Source organism: Heterocephalus glaber, unplaced genomic scaffold (genome assembly GCF_053883595.1).
Source record: "Heterocephalus glaber isolate CG9 unplaced genomic scaffold, H.glaber_assembly_v1.0 deba00001564, whole genome shotgun sequence".
NCBI lineage: Eukaryota > Metazoa > Chordata > Mammalia > Rodentia > Bathyergidae > Heterocephalus > Heterocephalus glaber.
In genome coordinates, this window is record NW_028258351.1 from 3,612,757 (window position 1) to 3,633,365 (window position 20,609).

General features: G+C 38.9%; 1 protein-coding gene and 1 long non-coding RNA gene across 5 annotated transcripts in view; one reads left to right on the top strand and one right to left on the bottom strand.

Annotated features, from left to right (window-relative positions):
- Window positions 1–18,355, top strand: part of Ggnbp2 (gametogenetin binding protein 2) — a 36,922-nt gene extending 18,567 nt beyond the window's left edge. The window contains exons 6-15 of one of the 4 annotated variants that reach the window (XM_021248693.2): window positions 3,871–3,996; window positions 4,086–4,199; window positions 8,572–8,781; window positions 10,063–10,237; window positions 11,649–11,843; window positions 14,215–14,362; window positions 15,069–15,194; window positions 15,284–15,429; window positions 16,213–16,461; window positions 17,712–18,355. In XM_021248693.2, the coding sequence (XP_021104352.1) occupies window positions 3,871–3,996; window positions 4,086–4,199; window positions 8,572–8,781; window positions 10,063–10,237; window positions 11,649–11,843; window positions 14,215–14,362; window positions 15,069–15,194; window positions 15,284–15,429; window positions 16,213–16,461; window positions 17,712–17,882 (1,660 nt within the window). In that variant the 3' untranslated portion in view covers window positions 17,883–18,355. The remainder of the gene's footprint in view (window positions 1–3,870; window positions 3,997–4,085; window positions 4,200–8,571; window positions 8,782–10,062; window positions 10,238–11,648; window positions 11,844–14,214; window positions 14,363–15,068; window positions 15,195–15,283; window positions 15,430–16,212; window positions 16,462–17,711) is intronic. The other 3 variants (XM_021248694.2, XM_004870401.4, XM_013067663.3) reach the window with 3 other exon arrangements.
- Window positions 18,318–20,605, bottom strand: LOC147823787 (uncharacterized). Its single transcript, XR_015443154.1, has 2 exons — window positions 20,462–20,605; window positions 18,318–18,574 (listed from the first exon to the last, which is right to left on the bottom strand). It is a non-coding gene; the product is annotated as an uncharacterized LOC147823787 (long non-coding RNA).
- Window positions 20,606–20,609: the final 4 nt, after the last annotated feature.

The window sequence follows — 20,609 nt, forward strand, 5'->3', positions numbered from 1 at the left end:
TTGTTGTTCTGGGGCATGAACCCAGGGCCAGGGCTTTCACATTGAACTACACCTCCAGCTGGTGGCCGCCTCCCTTTTTTTTTTTTAAGATACAGGGTCTCACTATGTAGCCTTGGCTGGCCTCGAACTTCCGGCAATCTTCCTGCCTCAGCCTCCCAAGTACAGGGATTACAGGAGTGCACCACCATACCCAGCATCCAACTCTTTTTTTTTTTTTTTTGGTACTGGGGATCTAACTCGGGACGTTGGCACTTGTGAGGCAGGTGCCAGAACCACTGAGCTAAATCCCCGGCCCTCCAACTCTTTTTTTTAATAAAAGATTTTTTGTTTTGAGACAGAGTCTCAGTGTTCCAGACTGGGTATAAACTTTGAATTCTCCTGCATCAGCCTCCCAGAGTGCTGGGATTATAGGTTTACAACACCACACTAGCTTCAGATTTTTTCTTTAGAGAGCGACTTGCTGGCTGAAGACATAGAGAGTATTGTATAGTGAAAAGCCTGCTTTCTGGCTTGTTTTTTGCTTTTGAGGGTTTTGTTTTATTTTTGGGACAGGGTCTCACTGTGTAGTTCAGACTGACCTTGAACTTGCTATGTGGCCCAGGCTGGCCCTGAACTCAGGATCTTCCTGTCTCAGTCTCTTGAGTGCTGAGATTATAGACGTGTGCCACCAACTATAATACATGTTCTCCTTCCCACCCCCCAATGCTGAGGATTGAATCCAGGACCTCAAACGTGCTAGGCAAGTGCTCTACTACTGAGTTACACTTCAACCCCTTCATGCATAGTCTTCATTGAGGATCTAAAAAGTGAAAGGTAGTCCAGCCTCTCTTCCACATCTGTTCTTATTGCTGCCTTCTTTTAACACCAGTCCTTCCAGTTTGCCCTGGATCCCATCTGTTTTTCTTTTCTAGTGACTTTGCTTTGTCAGTAGTCTACTTTTATTTAATGGACATACTGCTATGTTTTCCTGTCTTTCAGCTTACAAGCAAAAATAAACCTCCACAAACTTCACTTTCCCTTCCAGCTATAGCCTCACTACATGAGAAGTCAAATATTTTAGAAGGTTGTTTGCTGAGTATGGAATCAATGTGAATGGAGTTAGTTGATCTTAAGCAGTCTCCCTCTCTCTCTCTTTTTTTCTCTTTTTTCTTTGTGGTACTGGGAATTGAACCCAGGGCCTTTGTGCTGAGCTACATCCCCAACCCCTTTTTTACAAAAAAATTTCTTACTTTGAGACAGTCTTGGTAAGTTGCCCAGGCAGGACTTGAACTTAGAATCCTCCTGTATCTGTCTCAGCCTCCCAGAGTACTGGTTTTACAGGCATGTGCCACCATGCCTGGCTAAGTAGTTTCTCTTGACTAAAGTAGCTTCATTTATTCCCATAGACCAGTGGTGGCAAACCTATGGCACTCGTCCTACAGCCGGCTGTCTGTTATCATTGAAAGCTCTAAAAGGCTTGCCATCACTGCTATAGCCTATGTGGATAGCAGGCCAGTGAATAGAGCCTGCTTAGCCAGGACACTTTTTCCAGCGTGGATGGTCACCCCTGTTGTGTGCTACTGCAACTCCCCATTTTATTATTTCTACTGTTAGCCCTACCTTTTTCTTTTGTTTGTTTAAGCTTTCTCAGGGAAAGTACAATAAAATTGATTAAGTTTCAGCCTAATTTTTGGGTTTTTTTTGTTTTTGTTTTTGTGGGTTTTTTTGGTACCGGGGATTGAACTCGGGTCCTTGTGCTTGCGTAGCAGGCGGCGAAACCACTGAGCTAAGTCCCTGGCCCAGGTTTCAGCCTAATAAGTAACAACAATCCAGGTCACCTTTTCTGAGTGTTCCCCTGTCTGTGCAAGTACAGTGGTACCTTGGTTCATGAACTCAATTCTCCATGATTCTGGTCACAAACTGAGTTGGACGAGAATCAAATCAAATTTCCCCATAAGGTCAGTATTGAACCTAACCATTGCATTTGATCATCCAACTCAGTTTCCAGTCAGAATTGTGGAAAGAATCAAGCTCTTGAACCGAAGTACCAGTGTAAATCCAGGTTATTGCCTGAAACCAAGTTTGAGATCTGAAAGGACAGACTAGGTCAAAGTTGTAGATTTGTAGCTCATGATTAAAGTTTATGTTAGAGAATGATAAATAAAATCACCCAAAGGGAAAGAATAGGGTCAGAAAAAAGAATGCTGAGGAATTAAACTCAGCATGGTGGTGTATGTTGTAATCCCAGCTAACTAGAGGTTGAGGCCAGGAGGATTGCAGGTTTGAGGCCAGCCTTGGCCACATTGAGACCCTGTCTCAAAATAAGAGAATAAAAACAGCTGGGGATGTATCTCTGCTCACTGGGCTTAATCCTTAGTACAAGGGAGGGGGAAAAAACCAAGGAATTTTAATTTAATTTAATGTTGGAAAAGAAGTAAGTAAATAAAATGGAGAAAGAGGGGCTAGTTAGGCAGCAGGTCTGGTCAGCTGTATTAAATACTCCTGAGCTATTGAGGGTCCTAGTAGACGCTGAATTTAGCAACGCTGAGATAATTGGTGATTGTGATTCGTGGAACTAGTGGTTGAGTGGAAGCAGAGTCCAGATTGTAGTGTGGGCAGGATACAGTATAAGGTGGTGATGGATTAAACTGAATGGAAAGAATAGGAGTAGAAGGAGGAAGTGGACAGCTTGATCTTGAAGGAATCTATGAAGGCATAAATACTTTGACCCATAGGTCATTCAAGCATAATTTTAAAAAAAGGAAGTGTAAAAATTAAGGGTAGAAGGATTTAACATGGCCACAAGCGCAGGAGTTAAGCTTTTTGTTGTCAGAAATAAGGGGAGTTGAACCTTGGCCTAAGCTCTTAGGAGAGGAAGTAGGGAGTTGAGCTGTACGTTATGAGCTGATTGGTGTTGGCTAGGGCTTGAGGAATAGCTGTTTAGCTATTGGAGTAGTAAAGACTCAGAGGTTTTTCTATCTCAAGCGTCTAGGGCAGTGAATTTCTAGAACTATAGTGAGAACTGCAGAGCAGGCAGGAGCCAGTTGTTCTGAATCATGAAAAATCAAAGTGATTATCCTTGAGTGGAATGTAATCACACGTTTCTCTTAGAATATACATTTGCAATAAAGCAGAATGCATGACCAGCACCATATTGAATCCAGGGGGTAGGGTGAGAGTTGGGGAGTTTTTGTTTGTTTGTTTGGTACTGGGGATTGAACTCACGACCTTGCGCTTGCAAGGCAGGCGTGGTGCCACTGAGCTAAGTCCCAGGCTAGAGTTGGGGAGTTTTAAAAAAAATTACTTGTATAGTACTTATTACTGATTTAGAGTATGTAAGTTGTTCATCTTAGTGTGCTACCTTTAGTAAATGTAAATGTTACAATTAGATTAACCAGGGACTTTCCCAGCTACTACAGATGTGAAGGTAAACACTTTGTTGCCCTTGCCTAGCTATAAAAGGGAGTCATTTTAAGAAAAAAATTATTTAATGATTATGTGAAATAGATATTTAGAAACTTCAATTTGTGAAAGGTTGACCCATGTTTATAGATGAAAATACAATTTTTCAGCACTTTTGACTTCATTCCAAGTATATTTCCTCATAAAATGCTTTATAAACCAGTTGATATTTATAATATATAATATAGCTAACTGTAAATATTTTAAATTGTATCAAGTGAAATTAACAGGCAAGCAGTTTTTATATAAAGATGCATGCACATGTTTAAGTAACATTTTAGTACGGTTAAATATGTAATCATTATACAAATTTGCAAACTTATTCTACTAATACCTTATCAAAGAGTTCATTATTTTAATTTACACTATAGAAATTATTCCTAAAGATGATCTCAGTGTCACTAAGCTTTGTACCATACTGTACCACAGTGAAGGGAGCAGTAGCAGTGTCAGTTCAGAGAAGTTAAGTACAGATAAGAGAAGTAGTGAAGACCACAGGAAGGACAGCAAGTGTAGGATCATTTTCCATTATGGACCTTTCCAGGGAACATACAGGTAAAATCGAGCAATCCTTTGTTCAGCCTTTTGAAATGTCTTAACCCTTAGATATTCCTAATTTTCACTAATATTTGTTCTTTCTGCAGAGGTTGTTGGATGGATGTATGGGAGCTAATGTCCCAGGAATGCAGGGATGAAGTAGTTTTAATCGACTCTAGTTGTCTTTTAGAAACACTAGAAACATATCTTCGAAAACACAGGTAAGCCTAAGGGCGTTGTGATACGGTATGGAAGGTACCTTTGCTGTCAATTGTGGCCTAGCACTGCCCTCCTTTGGTGATAGTTGTCCAGCCTTTCCATTGATACCTGGCACTAGGGGGAGCTTATTGTCAGGGTGGGCAGTTCCTGTATGAGATGCCTCTCAGTGTTAGCCTTGTTTGAGCCAGTATCTCCTTTTTTATAATTTTAACCTCATGCTTCCAGACTAGCCTTTCAAGAAACAGACTGACTAAATTAATCAGAGTATACTTAGTCATTTTGGAAACACTAATACTCTGGGGTTTTTTGTTTTTGTTTTTTTGGTACTGGGGATCAAACTCGGGACCTTACACTTAGCGAGGCAGGCACTGGAACCACTGAGCTAAATCTCCAGCCCAAATACTCTGTTTTTATGATACAATCATGATAGCCTTTGCAAGATTATAAAGTTAAATTAGCAGCTTTTTACTTTGTAATAGTTTGAAATAGTCTCATTTATTTGCCAAAACCTTTAAATAGAGTTGTTGGAACTTGTATACTTCATATACTGTAAAAGTGACTTCAGATTTTCTTTTTAGAATACTACTTTTACAAAGGAATTTTCTAAGTGTCATTAACATTTGGAAATTCATAGGGAGAATGCAGTAGGAAAGGAAACTGGTAAGGGAGCCATCTAGAGGTGGTGTTCTTGGTGGGAGTTCTGCTGTTATGAATTTGTCACATGTTGGATTTGTGGTTGTGTGTTAAAGCTTTGACTTCGGGACAGATTGCACAATTACTTTGGGGCTACTTCTGAAAAATACAGGTAAATACTAAGACCTGGAGGTACCAAGATTGTATAGCAGTGAGCTGATGACTTAACCTACAGACTTAGTCTTTTTTTCTCCCCGTAGTTTGGACTTGCTTATTTGCCTTGTTTGGTTATATCCCAAAGTGTAGAAAATGTATTAGTTATTTGGAGGTGAGGGGGCTGTAAAAGACACGAAACATACATCCTTCCTCTTTAAATATGCATTGGTTAACCCAAAAGGTAGCATTTTGAGGTGTGATAAGTTATTACTTATCGGAGATAATGTTGTGGAGTTTACTGTGTTTGGGGATGTTTTCTATTCATAAGAAAGTAGAGTCCGTTTTATAAATATCTTTTTTTTCTCTTAAATTCTTTTATTGGTACATTTTAGGTATACAATACATTTACATTCATCATTGGGAACTTGTACCTTTACGTGATGTATCTTGGTTCTTATTTTTTTCCCCCATTATTTTATAAATATCTTAAGAGTGAGGAGAGAAATTATGATTAAGAGAGTAATTTAAGGGAGATTGATTTGAATATGAGTTCTATCCATAACTTTGTACAAGTTACTTGACTTTTCTGTGCCTTAATTTGTCTGTTAAGACAAAAATTATGATAGTGCTGGTCTTACAGGATTTGTTGGGATTAAATTTGTGAAGATTAATGATCATACTGAGTTTACTTGGAACAGTATCTGACAACATAGTAAGAACATCAGAAAATGCTTGCTTGCCAAATTGCAGATCATTATCACTCCTCTGTTTCTAGTTTTGTTTGAGGTATAGTTTGAGTTTTTGAGGTATAGTTAGTTGAAAATGATTTCTTTTTTTTTTTTTTTTGGTACCAGGGATCGAACTTGGGTCCTTGCACTTGCGAGGCAGGCAGTGGAACCACTGAGCTAAATCCCCGGCCCTTGAAAATGATTTCTGAACGTCTAAATTAAGACAATATCTACTTTTTTTTTTTTTAATTAGCACTTTATAATGAAGATCTAACAACACCTTTAGGCAGTTAAATATTATGGTAGTACATCATTAGTAATGAGGTGTTAGGAAACTGTGAAATCTCTGCCTTAAAGTTTTTAAAACTTCATATGCAGTGGTACTTTTGCAAACAAGAGAAATCACATTCTTTTTTCTTTTCTTTTTTTTGTGAGTTTTTTGTTTGTGCTCAGGATTGAAAGTAAGTCTTCCTGAATGCTAAGCATATTCTCTACCACTGAGCTGCCCAGCCAGTACCATATAAATTTTGTTGTTATTTTGTATTTTTGGACAGGGTCCAAAAAGCCTTTTAGCCTAGGCTAGCCTTGAACTCAAGATTGTCCTGCTTCAGCTTTCCAAATACTGGAATTACAGGGATATGCCACCATGCCCAGTTACCCATATAATTTTTTTTTTTTTTTTTGCAATACTGGGGATCAAACTCAGGAGGACCCTGCACTTGCGAGGCAGGCGTGGCTTCCCATATAATATTTTAAATTTGTGTTTACTTATGTTTATAGTTGTATAATAAAACATGGTGAACTACTCTGAAAACTTAAAAGCAGTAAAATGAAAATATTTCCAGTTTTATTACTGTGTTGTTTGACTGACTAAAAATGCACATTTACCATCTCTAACCTGAAAAATATGGTAACTGTTCGTTGTATCCATTTTTCCTCTCCTTTACTTTTCTTTCTTTTTATTGTGATAAAAAGAATAGAAAGCATAAATTTACCATCTTAACAGTTTTTAAGTGTACATTACAATTTTGTATCATGATTTTACAAAAGATCCTAGAGGGTTGGGGATTTAGCTCAGTGGTTCTGCCGCGTGCCTTGCAAGCGCAAGGTCCCAAGTTCGATCCCCAGTACCAAGAAAAAAAGATCTGTAGAACTTTTTCTTCTTACTTGACTGAAATTATACCCAATGAAAACACTGCCTGTTTCTTCTTCCCCCTGTAACCCTTGGCAACACATCATCTTACTTTCTGTTTCTGTGAAATAAGTGGAATCTGTTAGTATTTGAGTTTTCGTGATTGACCTATTTTGCTTGATGTAGTATCTTCAGGGCCTATCCATGTTGTAGCATATGACAGGAGTTACCTCTTTTTTTTTTGCCAGAGGGGTGAGTTCTTTTTGGTTCTTTTGAGATAGGTCTTTCTGTCTAGTTCAGGCTGACCTTGAACTCACTAGCCCTGGGTAGCCTCAGATTCACAGATTTCCTTATTCCATCACAATTGATCTTCTCAGAGACCCAGTTAGTAATAATGTGAGCCTAACTTTTCATCCAACCAAGTCTTAACTTGTTTCAGGAAGTCAAAGATAAAGAAACCAGCTGTTTTTCTTTCTAATTGATGAATGTGAGAAATTTCTTCTTCCTCTAAATTAACAAGATCTTCTGTCACATCATATACACTTAAGTTTAAACTACATTTTTATATATATGTTGTGTACATTATGTGTTTGTATTGGGAAATATGCATGTTTTTGAAGAAAGAAGTTGAGCGTTTAGAAATTATTTGTAAATTTAAAAATGATTTGTCTTTTTCATTCTCCGCATCTGTCTCCACCTCCAAATGCTTAACTAGTGATGTATTGAAATATTGTAATTAAAATTTGAATCAGAGTTTACTACCTGAAGATATCAACTATTTTCATAAATAGGAAGGGAATTAGCTAAGAGTCATAGTTTGTTGCCTTTTTTGTTGTTGTTGTTTTGTTTTTTTATTCTTTTTGTGCCGGAAATTGAACTCGGGACCTTGCACTTGCGAAGCAGGCAGTGGAACCACTGAGCTAAATCCCCAGCCCTTGTTTTGTTTTTTCAAAGACAGGCTCTTGCTGTGTAGTCCAGGCTGGCCTTAAACTCACTATGTAGTCTAGGCTGGACTTGAACTTGAGATATTCCTGCCTCAGCCTCTCGAGTGCTGGAATTATAGTCATATACCGCTATATCTGGCACAAATAGCTCTTAAAGTAGAGCTAGACTAATCCTTGACACTTAATATTTTCTGGGCATGTATTTTATGAATAAATGGTAGGGCCATATGGTATCAACTTTTTCTTTCTTAAGTCTCTTCTATGTACCTTCTTTTCAATTCCCTCTGCCTCATTCTTTTAGGGCATGTGCTCCTTTGGTTTAAAAATCATTTCCAAATAATGATCTAGTTATATTTGTATAATCCCTAAGTTTGTATTTACCTTACTTGTGTACGTTTTGTTGTTGTTATTTTTTGGTACCAGGCATTGAACTCTGGACCTTGTGCTTGCAAGGCAGGTGCCAGAACCACTGAGCTAAATCCCCGGCCCTTGTTTTGTTTTGTTTTGTTTTTTTTAGCTGAGATATTGCTATATTTCCTACGGTCGCCTCAACCTCCTGAGCATAAGTAATTCTCCTGCCTTAGCCTCCTTCAATAGCTGGAATTACAGGCATGTGCCACCACACCCGGCCCTTTGTATGCTTTTAATATGTGTATGCAGGGTTTGTTTTTTTTTAATTCTCTCCATGGGAGGGGAGTGTCATTGTCTAGAATACTGTTAGATACTGCATGGAATAATTACACAGCCAGTTTGTAATTTACAGTTTTGTTTTTCCCAACAGATTTTGCACTGACTGCAAAAATAAAGTCCTCCGAGCATACAATATCCTTATTGGTGAACTTGATTGCAACAAAGAAAAGGGCTACTGTGCTGCACTCTATGAAGGCTTGCGGTGCTGTCCACATGAGCGACACATCCATGTTTGCTGTGAAACAGACTTCATTGCACATCTTTTGGGTCGTGCTGAGCCAGAGTTCGCAGGAGGGTATGAGTATGTAGTTTGCTAGAATGGGCTGTCTAGCGCTTTGCTTCATTTTATTACTGAAAGTTTATTTCTATCACTTTCTGCCTCAATACATAAAATATATGTATAAATTAAAGTGTTCTTGTATAAACTGTGCTTTCTTAATTGATTCAGTGAAAATACAGGAAAAACTTCTTTGGTGTTTGGTTTAGTCCTCTGTTCCTTCTTGCTTGAAGGGAGGCAGGCTTTTTTGGCTTTCATTATTACAGAATATCATTTTCACTTGAAAATGATTACAAGGAAGTTTTCTTCATCCATCCATGCATTTGCATGTTTAGATTTTATTCACAATGATGGTTTTGGGTAAAAGTGAGATCTTTGCAGCAGGGGATTAAGAAATGCTTTATTTAATGTAATTCATGAACTGGGTATAATTGTTATTAAATTATATAAGAATACCTAAAATGCCATCTCTGGCTGTGTTGTGAAAATAAAATCAGAAAAAGTGTTCATAGAATAAATGAAACTTATTTCCCTTTATTTTATGTATCTGTATCAGCCCTCATTTGAGTGCCTCTTTCAGGTAGACATTTTAGAATTCAGAGATCTCTAAAGCATCACTGTAATAGTGCTATGAACACTCTACTAAAGACTGGCATAAAAGGCTATTGCCCATGTTTGAATCACTTTGGTAGTGTCTTTCTCCATTCTTCCTGAAAACCAAACAAAAAATAGGCATTTTGCTGTAATTGGAAGGTAAAGGAACTGTCATGTCTACTCTGAGAGAGACACATAGGACTGCCCCCCTCTTTTTTTTTTCCCCCCCGGTATGATACTGGGGATTAAGTCCAAGGCCTTCACACTGAGATGTGTCCCCAGCCCTTTTTATTTTTTTGAGAAAGTCTTGCTCATGCACTAAGTTGCGCAGGCTGGGCTCAAATTTGCATCCCTCCATGCCTCAGCCTTCCAGAGTGCTACAATTACTACCGTGCCTGGCTGCACATGTGACTTCTCGGTGCCCTAAAAATCCATCTCTTTAGAGCCAGTTCCTGAATTACCTTATTTTTAGCAATATTAGGACTGAGTTCTACTTGCATGTGTATTTCTCACTGATTATTATATACTTGTATGCTCATGTAGTTATATATATATACATATATGTATATGTATACACACACACACATTGAGTGTAATGTGTAACTATGTTGCTGTTAGGTAGGCAGATTGTGTTTAAAACCTGAACTTGCAACGTTTACTGTTTCAGTTAAGGGGATTAGGAATCAATGTATGATTTATTCTCCGTTCTAGGCGAAGAGAAAGGCATGCTAAGACAATAGATATAGCTCAAGAAGAAGTTCTAACATGCTTGGGAATTCATCTTTATGAAAGACTGCATCGAATCTGGCAAAAACTACGGGCAGAAGAACAGACATGGCAAATGCTTTTCTATCTTGGTGTTGATGCTTTACGCAAGAGCTTTGAGGTAATAACAATGAGCTGCTTTTGTGTTCAAGATTGCTTAGTTAAGTTAATGAATCTTTTTTCTTTTTCTTTTAAGTTAATGAATCTTAATGTAAGCCACCAGAGCCTTAGAGAGCTGTGACCCACTGATAGAGTTTAGTGGCTTTAGCAGGGAAGGGACTCTGAGGAACTGGGATTTAGAAGTCTGTGGGGGTTTTTTTCATCATGTTACTTATCTAGACTTGGATTTTAGACTTACTCACAGTATAATACTAAAGTTGCTGATTTTAAAAACTGCTGCAGTGAAACATAACTGATAAAAAGTTAAAAACAATAGCTGGGTATGGTGGTGCACTCCTCTAATCCCAGGTATTAGGAGGCTGAAGCAGGAGGTTCATGAGTTTGAAGCCTGGGCTACATAGTGACCTCAAGGCTAGCTTGAACTACATACATATAGTGAGACGCAGTCTCCAAAAAAAAAGTTAAAAACAGCCCAAAAGTAAGCAACAAAACCAGAAGCCTTTAATAAGTCCCCCTTTGTCTGACCAAGTAAATGAGGCTGGGGTTGTAACTCAGTGGTGATAGAATGTTTGCCTACCTAGTCTGTGGGTTTGATTACAAAAATCCTTTAGAAGCAAGCTGGAGCCTCTTTATAAAGCAATTAGATTTAAGGCTTGTGGTTTGGTAACATTTTTTCAGTTTATACCCTATAAAGCATATATAGGGCCGGGGATTTAGCTCAGTGGTTTCACCGCCTGCTTTGCAAGCGCAAGGACCCAAGTTTGATCCCCGATACCAAAAAAAAAAAAAAAGTGTGGCACTATAAAGCATATATATTTGGCTAGTGAGTATTTTGTATATACTAGGCATGGTTGTAATCTTTTAATTGGGTCACCAGACTCTTTTGAAAATGCGATGAAAGCTTTTTCCACAAGTCTGTCCATGAACTTTAAGCACCCTGTTCTGGACAGCCTTTGAGATGATGTATACTAGTTTTTGATTTTTAATTCTCTTTGTATGTTTATGCCTTCAGAGATTAGATCATATAATCAGATTAAATAATTTTTTTATTATGTGAAATAAATGAATTTTTATTGTCCTATGTTAAAATTCTGAAATTTAAATTTAGACGATTGGTAGTTTGAAATAGGAATGTGTATAAGTGTATTTTTCCCATGGGGATTAGTTGTAAATTGACTTCCTAGGTAGATTCTTAAGACTCATCATTTAGGACACAAGACCCTGGGTTTGATCCCTAGCACAAAGTAATGATGATGATATTAAAACTTAAAAATTCTTTATGGGGACTATCTGGTAAAATTGTACCATGAAATATTAGCAAATTATTAACAATTTATTAGCAAAATATTAACAATTTATCATGGAAAAATAAAGTTATGTCCAATATTCACTCTAGACTGTTTTCATAATAGATGACTGTGGAAAAAGTACAGGGTATCAGCCGATTGGAACAACTTTGCGAAGAGTTTTCAGAAGAAGAACGAGTAAGAGAACTCAAGCAAGAAAAGAAACGCCAAAAACGGAAGAATAGACGAAAAAATAAGTGTGTGTGTGATATTCCTACTCCCTTACAAACAGCAGAAGAAAAGGAAGTAAGCCAAGAGAAGGTAATATTCTTTAGTATCAGTTCATTAATGTATAATATAATATATATAATACAGCATATTGCTTCAGATAGAAGTATTGCTTTAAGCTAGATTTGGGCATTTTTGCTGTTTTTCCGGATGTCAGCTCCTACATGGGTGTAACGGCTTTTATTGTGTGAGTCACAATTTGTAATGTCATACATTTGTTTTATAAAGATAACACTGGGTAGTTAACTCTTTACCTGCTTTTAGTGTGCTGCCAGATTCAAGTCAAAATGTGAAATGTTACCTCATACATGAAGAGCAGTTCTCTATTTTTTTGTCTGTTTTTTGGTACCAAGGATTGAACTCAGGACCTTGTGCTTGTGAGGCAGACAGCGGTACCACTGAGCTAAATATCCGGCCCCTGTTCTCAATTTTTTAGTCACAAAATCCCTTTACAGTCTTAAAATTTAAGGTACCCAGTGCACTTTTGTTTATGTGGGTTATACTTAGCAATTTTTTTTTTTTTTTTAATGCTTTGAGCCATGTAGTTCAGGCTTTTTTTTTTTTGTACTGGGAATCGAACTCGGATCCTTACAGTTGTGAGGCAGGCAGCGGCACCACTGAGCTAAATCCCTGGCCCCTGTTCACGCTTTTCTTAAACTCACTATGTAGCCCAGTCTGGCCCTGAACTCATGGCAGTGCTGCCTCAGCCTCTTGAGTGCTGGAATTACAGGTGTGTGCCACCACACCTGGCCGTAAGAGCTTTTTTAGATGGTTGTAGAAATTCTTTGACACTACAACTGAACACATTGTTTCTGAAAGATTTGTGGTGATGCAGGATGATACTTCATCAATGACCTTTTCATAGTTGTTTTTTTTTTTTTATGTTTTTGTGGTGCTGGAAATCAAATGCTAGGGGACAGTCTACCACTGAGCTACACCTTTAGCTCTCATACTCTGTTAAATTTAAAATTTTTGGACTATATTGTACTTCAAATAGATCTTTTATTCATGGCATGTTAACATCATGCTATGGAATTCATTTGAGTGGTACTGGTTTACTGAGTTATACAGGTCTCCTAGAAAATGACATTTCATTATATATCAGATAATCACATATGCTAAAAATCTACTCTGAGCCAGGAATGGTGGCACATGCCTATAATCCTGGCACTCTGGAAGCTGAGGCAGGAAGACTGCAAGTTTGAGCCCAGTCTGTGCAGCTTAGTGAGAACCTGTCTCATAATAAAATAATAAGGGCTGAGAATGTGGCCTAGTACAAAGGTCCTGGACTCAAGTCCCAGTGCTGGGGGGAAAAATCACTGGTTCTGTTAGAAAAATCTTGAACATTATATCTGGATGAGGTGGTGCATACTCGTAGTCCTAGCTACTCTGAGGCTGAATTGGGAGGATCACGAGCACCATGAGTTGGAGGCCAGCCTGGGCAAAAGAAAAAAGAAAAGTCCAAATATTAGGATGCTTCAGGTTTGCAATGCTGTGTACAAGTTTTCAAAATTCTGACTGTTTTAGAATCTGAATTTTGTCATTGAAAACAAATACCATCCATGTTTTCCTCAGTTCAAAGCAACAGATTGACTTCATTTCTGAGGAAGTGCCTGCTGAGTATCCACGTCTGAATAACCATAGTTTGTTTCTCAGTCATTCTTTCAAGTGAACTTGACATTCCAGGAAACAAGCAGCTAGTTCAGCTTGTGACTCAAGCAGTTGGCCAAGTGCATTCCTTGAAATAGCCGTTACATTTCCGCACACAACAGACGCACTTTAAGCAGACCGCCAATCTGTCACAGATGATTAAAAAGATCACTCTGCACTCTTGATATCTAAGAAAACTAGTATTTTTACTGCTTCATCAAAGACATTTACAAGTAAAATGTCCTTTTATTTGTGCTAAAAATATTTGACAAATGAGGAAACAGTGACTTTTAGTATGATTATTGTTGCCACTGCCTTGATTTGTGCTAAGGCACCATTGCTTTCGTATTGTCGGTGTGTCAGTACAGTGACAAAGCCAAATAACATTGAAGTATTCTGATAAAAATAGTTTTAGAGGGGCCGGAGATTTAGCTCAGTGGTGCCATGCCCACCTGGCAAGCGCAAGGTCCTGAGTTTGATTCCCAGAACTGGAAAAAAAAAGTTTTGACTTAGAGAACCTCCTCCTTGGGGTCAGTGGACCACACTTTGAAAGGGCTGCTATCTGAGACTTGGTTGATACTGTTAGCTCTTAATGTACTTTCTATTGGTTAACAGTCTTGAGGTGGCTTAATGATTTTTTCATGAGAATAATCTTTCCAGTTGTTGATCTCATAACTAATTAGCTAAAGGTATTCAAATGTAGCCAGTTATAGAGATGAAGCTTTTTACTGTCCCTTAATGTTAATCTTTAAAGGAAACAGACTTCATAGAAAATAGCTGCAAAGCCTGTGGCAGCACCCAAGATGGGAGTGGTTGTGTAGAAGTCATTGTTACCCATGAAAATACATCATGTACCTGTCCTACCAGTGGCAATCTTTTGGGTTCCCCTAAAATAAAGAAAGGTAAGTAAATAATTTTTTTTTAATTAACTGAGGTTTGTTTGTTTGTTTTTTTTTAGACAGGGTAACGGGGTGTCACTATGTAGTTGAGGCTAGTCTGGAACTTGGGGCAGTCCTCCTGCCTCAGCCTCCCAATGCTGAGATTACAGGCATGCACTACCACATTTGGTTTAAAAATAGCTCTTTAGTCTGTTCTTTTAAATGTAAGAGGCTTTAGATATTTTAGAATCTAGAATTTAAAAATTGCTTTATAACCCTCCCAAATCATGTAATTTAGTCATATACTTAATATTTCCATTTTCTTTATGTTGTTTGATTTGTTATTGTTTGACAGAAACAAAGAGCCTTAAATCTTTTTTTTTTTTTGTTACCGAGAATTGAACTCAGGACCTTGCACTTACAAGGCAAGTGGTAGAATCAATGAACTAAATCCCTGGCCTCTTAAATCCTTAACATATTTTCATTATTTAATTGTTGCCTACTTTTTTTTTCTTGGTTTTTTTGTGACAACGTCTTGCAGTGTAGCCCAGGCTGGCCTTGAACTTGTAGCAGTCCTCATGCCTCAGCCTCCCAAGTGCTGGCATTATAGACACACACCACCATGCCTGGCTTGCCTACTTTAAGCCATCAATTTTGAAATATCTTTGGTTCGTTCTTTGTCCTAAATAATTAGGGTGTTAACTGTGAGTCTCACATGATCTGTTCTCAGGCATATCTCCACACTGTAATGGCAGTGATTGTGGATACTCATCCAGCATGGAAGGGAGTGAAACAGGTTCTCGGGAGGGCTCGGATGTTGCCTGCACTGAAGGGATTTGTAACCATGATGAACACGGTAGGTTCAGATTACACTTCTGTACTTTCTGATTTCTACTGCATGGCTGACTTAAAAGCATAAATAAGGATGATTATTATTACTTCCAGCCGATGACTCCTGTGTTCATCACTGTGAAGACAAAGAAGATGATGGTGATAGTTGTGTTGAATGTTGGGCAAATTCTGAAGACAACACAAAAGGGAAAAATAAAAAGAAGAAAAAGAAGAGCAAGCTGTTGAAATGTGATGAACACGTAAGTGTTGTCTTGGAATGTTAAACCTTTGTTGTTGAGAACAACCTGTTTTCCTTAAAAATTGGTTTGGTTTAGTTTTCTGAGACAGGGTCTCGCTATGTAGTTCAGGCTGACCTTGAACTCACTGTGTAACCCATGCTGGCCTCAAACTTGCAGCAGTCCTCCTGCCTCAGCCTCCTGAGTGCTGGGACTATAGGTGTTTACACCAATATTTAGTGGATTTGAATGAGTATTTCATGGATTTCCATTGATTGCTCATTTTGTGTGTCTGGGTGGGGGTGGTTATTTGCCCAAAAGCCCATGAGAGTCATAAATCCAATTCATTTCATAATGCTTTTAATATATTAACTATGTAATCTTGAATATTTGTTTAGTTTTCCCATTTGTAAAATGGATATAATAGTTCCTACCACGTTAGCTTCTGTGCAGATGGTGTGAGATTATATGGCAGGTTAGCAAAGCACCTGGGATATAGTAAGTACTTAATAAAGGCCAGCTGTGGCTTTTACTCTGTATTCCTTCTAAAGATTGAATACTCCATCAGCTCTTTTTTCTTTTTCTTTTTTTTGTACTGGAGATTGTGACCAAGGCCTTTTATTTTGAAACACTGTCTTGCTAACTTAATCCAGCCTGGGCTTGAACTTGGAATCCTCCTCCATCAGCTTCCCAGAGTGCTGGGATTATAGGGGTACGCCACCATGCTGGCTGTTTTTTGTTTTTGTTTTTAAGGATTGCTGTTATTCCCTGCCTTTTTACCTGGAAAATCTTTTGCTGTAATTTCAGATCCAGAAACTTGGAAACTGTATTACAGATCCAGGTAATCGAGAGACCTCAGGAAATACCATGCACACAGTGTTTCACCGTGACAAGACCAAAGATGCACATCCTGAAAGCTGTTGCAGTGCTGAAAAGAGTGGGCAGCCACTGCCCTGGTTTGATCATAGGAAAAATGTACCCGAGTGTGCAGAACCCACAGAAACATCATTTGGTCCTGATTCCGGAAAAGGTGCCAAGAGTTTAGTTGAACTCCTTGTAAGTAGTCCATGATGTCTTTCTGGGGATGCAGGGATAGTATCTTAGGTGAGCAGGAGAGTGGAGCTGTTAAAAGATGAAGGGCAGTGTTCCCTTACACTTCTGACTTCATTTCTGTTCTGCTCATGGTTTATGCAGCCACCCTGGAGCACATTTTCTTGTTCTCAGAGTTGGAGGGACTCCTTGGTGGAACAGGATAGATAACAGCATTATTGTAGGAATCTGCCTCCTTTGAAGACAGTTATTGAAGCAGATTTTGCCCACGTGGCAGTTTGTGATAATCACCCTTCCAGACCAGGAAAGAATACATACAGAATCTGAACCAAAGCCTGCATTCTGGGTTACTTCCTTTACGCGACATGTAGACTAAAAGCATAACTGAGCTTTTCCAAAGCTTTCATAATTGACACAGCTCCAGAGGCTTTAAGTGGATTATACTGGATTCCAGATGACTCAGTTTATAGTTGTGTGTGGGGAGGGGAGAGAGAAGATTGGCGATTTTCTCATAGTACCGTGGTACCTCAGTTCATGAACTTAATACTATGCTTGCAGTTTGGTTGCAGCCAGAATCATGGAATAAATTGTGACCAGAAGATCAGAAAGAATTAAGTTCGTGAACCAAGGTACCATTGTAATTAGGGTCCTGATAGAACCAAAAAAAAAAATTTTTTTTGGCGTGTGGTTGTAAATTTAATGGTGATGCTGTTTTCTTGTTTGTTTGTTTTTTTAAGTTATCTTTTACTTAGTTTGTGGAGATAAATTTCAACTCAGATCAGCCAGCGATATGTCTGGTTATTTAAAATTTATTAGTAACTAAGCTGGGAGTAGTGGCACACATTTGTAGTCCCAGCACTTAGGGTGAGGCAGGAGAATCTCTGTGAGTTCAAGGCCAGCCTGGACTACATAGAGAGACCCTGTCTCAAAAATAAAACAGAAAAAATCCTTAAAATCTGGTAACTAGTTGTCACCATCTCTGGTCACTTTTTAAAGGCAGAAAATAAACTCCTAGATGTGTGTAATAAATTGTAGATTCAAGGTTTCAAACCAAGATGAGTTGGATTTTATTTTCCCTTATTTTCTAGGACAAAGCAACATGCTGATTCTGTAAACACTCCAGCTAAAGGCTTTGTATGACTGCATTGAAACTAAAAAGCTAGGGTGCTTTAACTTTTTGTCATCCTCTTCTTAGGAGCATAGCATTTTGCATTCTTAAAGTCATGGTCTTAACTAATTGCTCCTTTAATTTGCAGGATGAGTCTGAATGTACTTCAGATGAGGAGATCTTTATCTCACAAGATGAAATACAGTCCTTTATGGCTAATAACCAGTCTTTCTACAGCAATAGAGAACAATACCGACAGCACCTGAAGGAGAAATTTAATAAATACTGCCGCCTAAATGACCACAAGAGGCCCATTTGAAGTGGCTGGTTGACAACAGCTGGAGCAAATTAAAAAAAATAAAATAGCTCTGTCTTTCAATGAAACACTCAAGATGACTACTGCGCCTTCTCTTTCAAAAAACTCTTAAATTTAGTGACTTATGGCAAAATTTTATCTTAAATCAATGTGGTTCTTTCTTGTTTTGGGAGATGGTGGAGGTAACTTCATTAGTTTGTTCTTTCTTCAGGCTTGTGTCTTTAGTTGCGTGGCTGCACAGGCCTCCCATATGATTTAAGCCATCTCTTTTCATTAAATGTTTCTCTTCCTGTGAGACTTACTAAAGCAACTTAGTGGAAAAAAGTAATGTACTTATACTTCTGTACAGAAATGACACTGAGCTGAATATATGGTTTTACAAAGTAGACATCCACTTGCAAAATGTTTGGATGTAATGTTAAAGCGCAATGTGCAAAATTTAAAATAAAGAATATTTATTAATACGCATAGTAGAATTTGGTGTACATTGTTTCTACTTAATGTGTAGCAGTACTTTAGATTTTCCCTTGTACATAGCCAGTGTTGATGTAGAGAATGAAGAGTAAATGATGTAGAGAATGAAGAGTAAATGAGAGCTGAGCATAGTGGTGCACGCCTATAATCGCAGCACTTGGGAGACTGAGGCAGGAGGATCGCCAGGAGTTCAAGGCCAGCCTGAGCTACATAGCGAGACCCTGTTTCAAAAAAGCATTAAAAGAAAAAAATGAGAATAGAGATACAGAACATTGTTGAAGATAAAATTCTCGATTAAAATTGTACAAGTCTAGAAAAGCAGTTTCTAGTCTTATTCTGAAAGAGTAAATTTTCTGCAGTACATTTAAAATACTGACTAGCATCTTATTTCCTCATGAGACTTTACTGTTAAAGGTCCCTAAGATATAAGAAAAAACACTTCTTACATTCAGAGGTTCATCTTCACCTAGAAGAGTGAAAACAAAATGAGGCAGAATTTCAACCGAGGGTTGTCTGATAAGGAATTGCTCAGCACGTGTGACTGGGATGAGAAGGCTGCACTCACCCCACTGTGGTCTGTAGGTGCATATCAGCCTTAGCGGTTTTCCAACAATAAAGTCACTATGGCCTTACAATTCACTGCTGTCACAAGCTGTCTGAGTACTGAGGGAGAAAGATTTCCCAAGTGTAGCATTTTGCTGACATTTAAAAGATCAGATCAAAATAGTTCAATAAACACATGTACTTAGAGCTTTGTGTCTGCCGTTGATAATACTTGGTGGCAGCAGACAAGTGGCAGGATAGCCAGTACCTCTGTGCAGTGGGGATGGTGCAGATCGTATAGGCTTGCTACCACTGGATCGAATTTCTAATCTGATTTCAAGTGGGCACAGAGGACTCATTTAATTTTCATAGTTGGTAGCATTTCTTTGATATACTTCTAGTCTTTCAATCAGTGTTGTCTAGGAATTGGGGCAGAGGTAAAATGAGTAATGACTCTTGTTTGCTTCCATCATGAAGTTACAAAAATGACTATGGGCCTCCCACATCCCTTGGCTCTGAGGCCAATCTCCTTTCTACCATCCCCTCACCCCCTGCCCTTTGTGCTAGGCATTGAACCCAGCATGCTAGTAGTAAGGCAAGTGCTTTACCGTTGAGCTAAAACCTCTGGCCTCAGAGACCCAGTTTTCTTCGGGAAGATGGCTGTATTAAGAATCGGAAGTGCCCTACACAGTGGTGCATTCCTGTAATCCCAGCTACTTCAGAGATTGAGGCAGAAGGATCACAAATTTGAAGCCAGGCTGGGCAACTCAGCAAAACTCAAAATTTTGGAAAAGGGCTAGGAATGTAGCTCTGTGAGGCTCTGGGTTTAATCCCTAGGACTGAAGGGGTGAAAAAAAAATAGAAGTGAGCCATTTTCAGAACTGATGGAATAATCCAAGTAGCCAGAGACCTTTATTCTGCTTTTTTTTCTTTTTGGTATGGGGGATTGAACTCTGGTCCTTGCGCTTGTGGGGCAAGTGGCAGAACCACTGAGCTAAGTCCCCAGCCCAGAGCCCTTTACTCTGAAACCTATAACCCAAGAAGGGAAAATGGAGTGAAGGCAGTTGAAGAGCGTATTTGTGGCCTAAATCTGTCTTCACACCATGCTTTTTATCAATATTCTCATTTTTAATATGAAGGTAGTAAAGTAAAATGAAAAATTGAGCGGGGGGTAGAGCATTTGCTTAGTTTGCCCTGGGTTTAAACCCCAGTACCTAAAGGGGGAAAATAGAGGATGGTTGTACAGATTAGTTAATATATTAGAAGTGCCTGCCACGGAGTAAGTACTCAGTAAGTTGTTGGCTCTTTACATTTGCTACAGTGTGAAGGGGTGGGATCCCTGTAGGACAGTTGGAGACATTAGACCGTTTAGGGACAGAATCCCCTAACACTAGTGTTTTTATCCTAAACCCAAGAGAACAGGTAGGGTCAATAAGAGTTCTTCCCAAGGTCACCCACGGTTGACGGTGGAGACATTTGGCCTTTTCTGGACTGAATCCTTCCCATCAGCCACCAACTGGTTTGAAAGGGCATTGGAGTCACCTTTAGTGTCCTTAATTCCTCACCCCGAGTTTAGAAGTCTGGTACAGGTAAGAGAGACTGAGCGGGAAACCTTGGGAACGCGCATCCTCGCTCGGGAAGCCGGGAGCTGTCAGGGCGACCGCAGGGGGTGCAGCTTCCCGGAGTCGCGGAGGGCGGGCTGGCCGCGGGCGG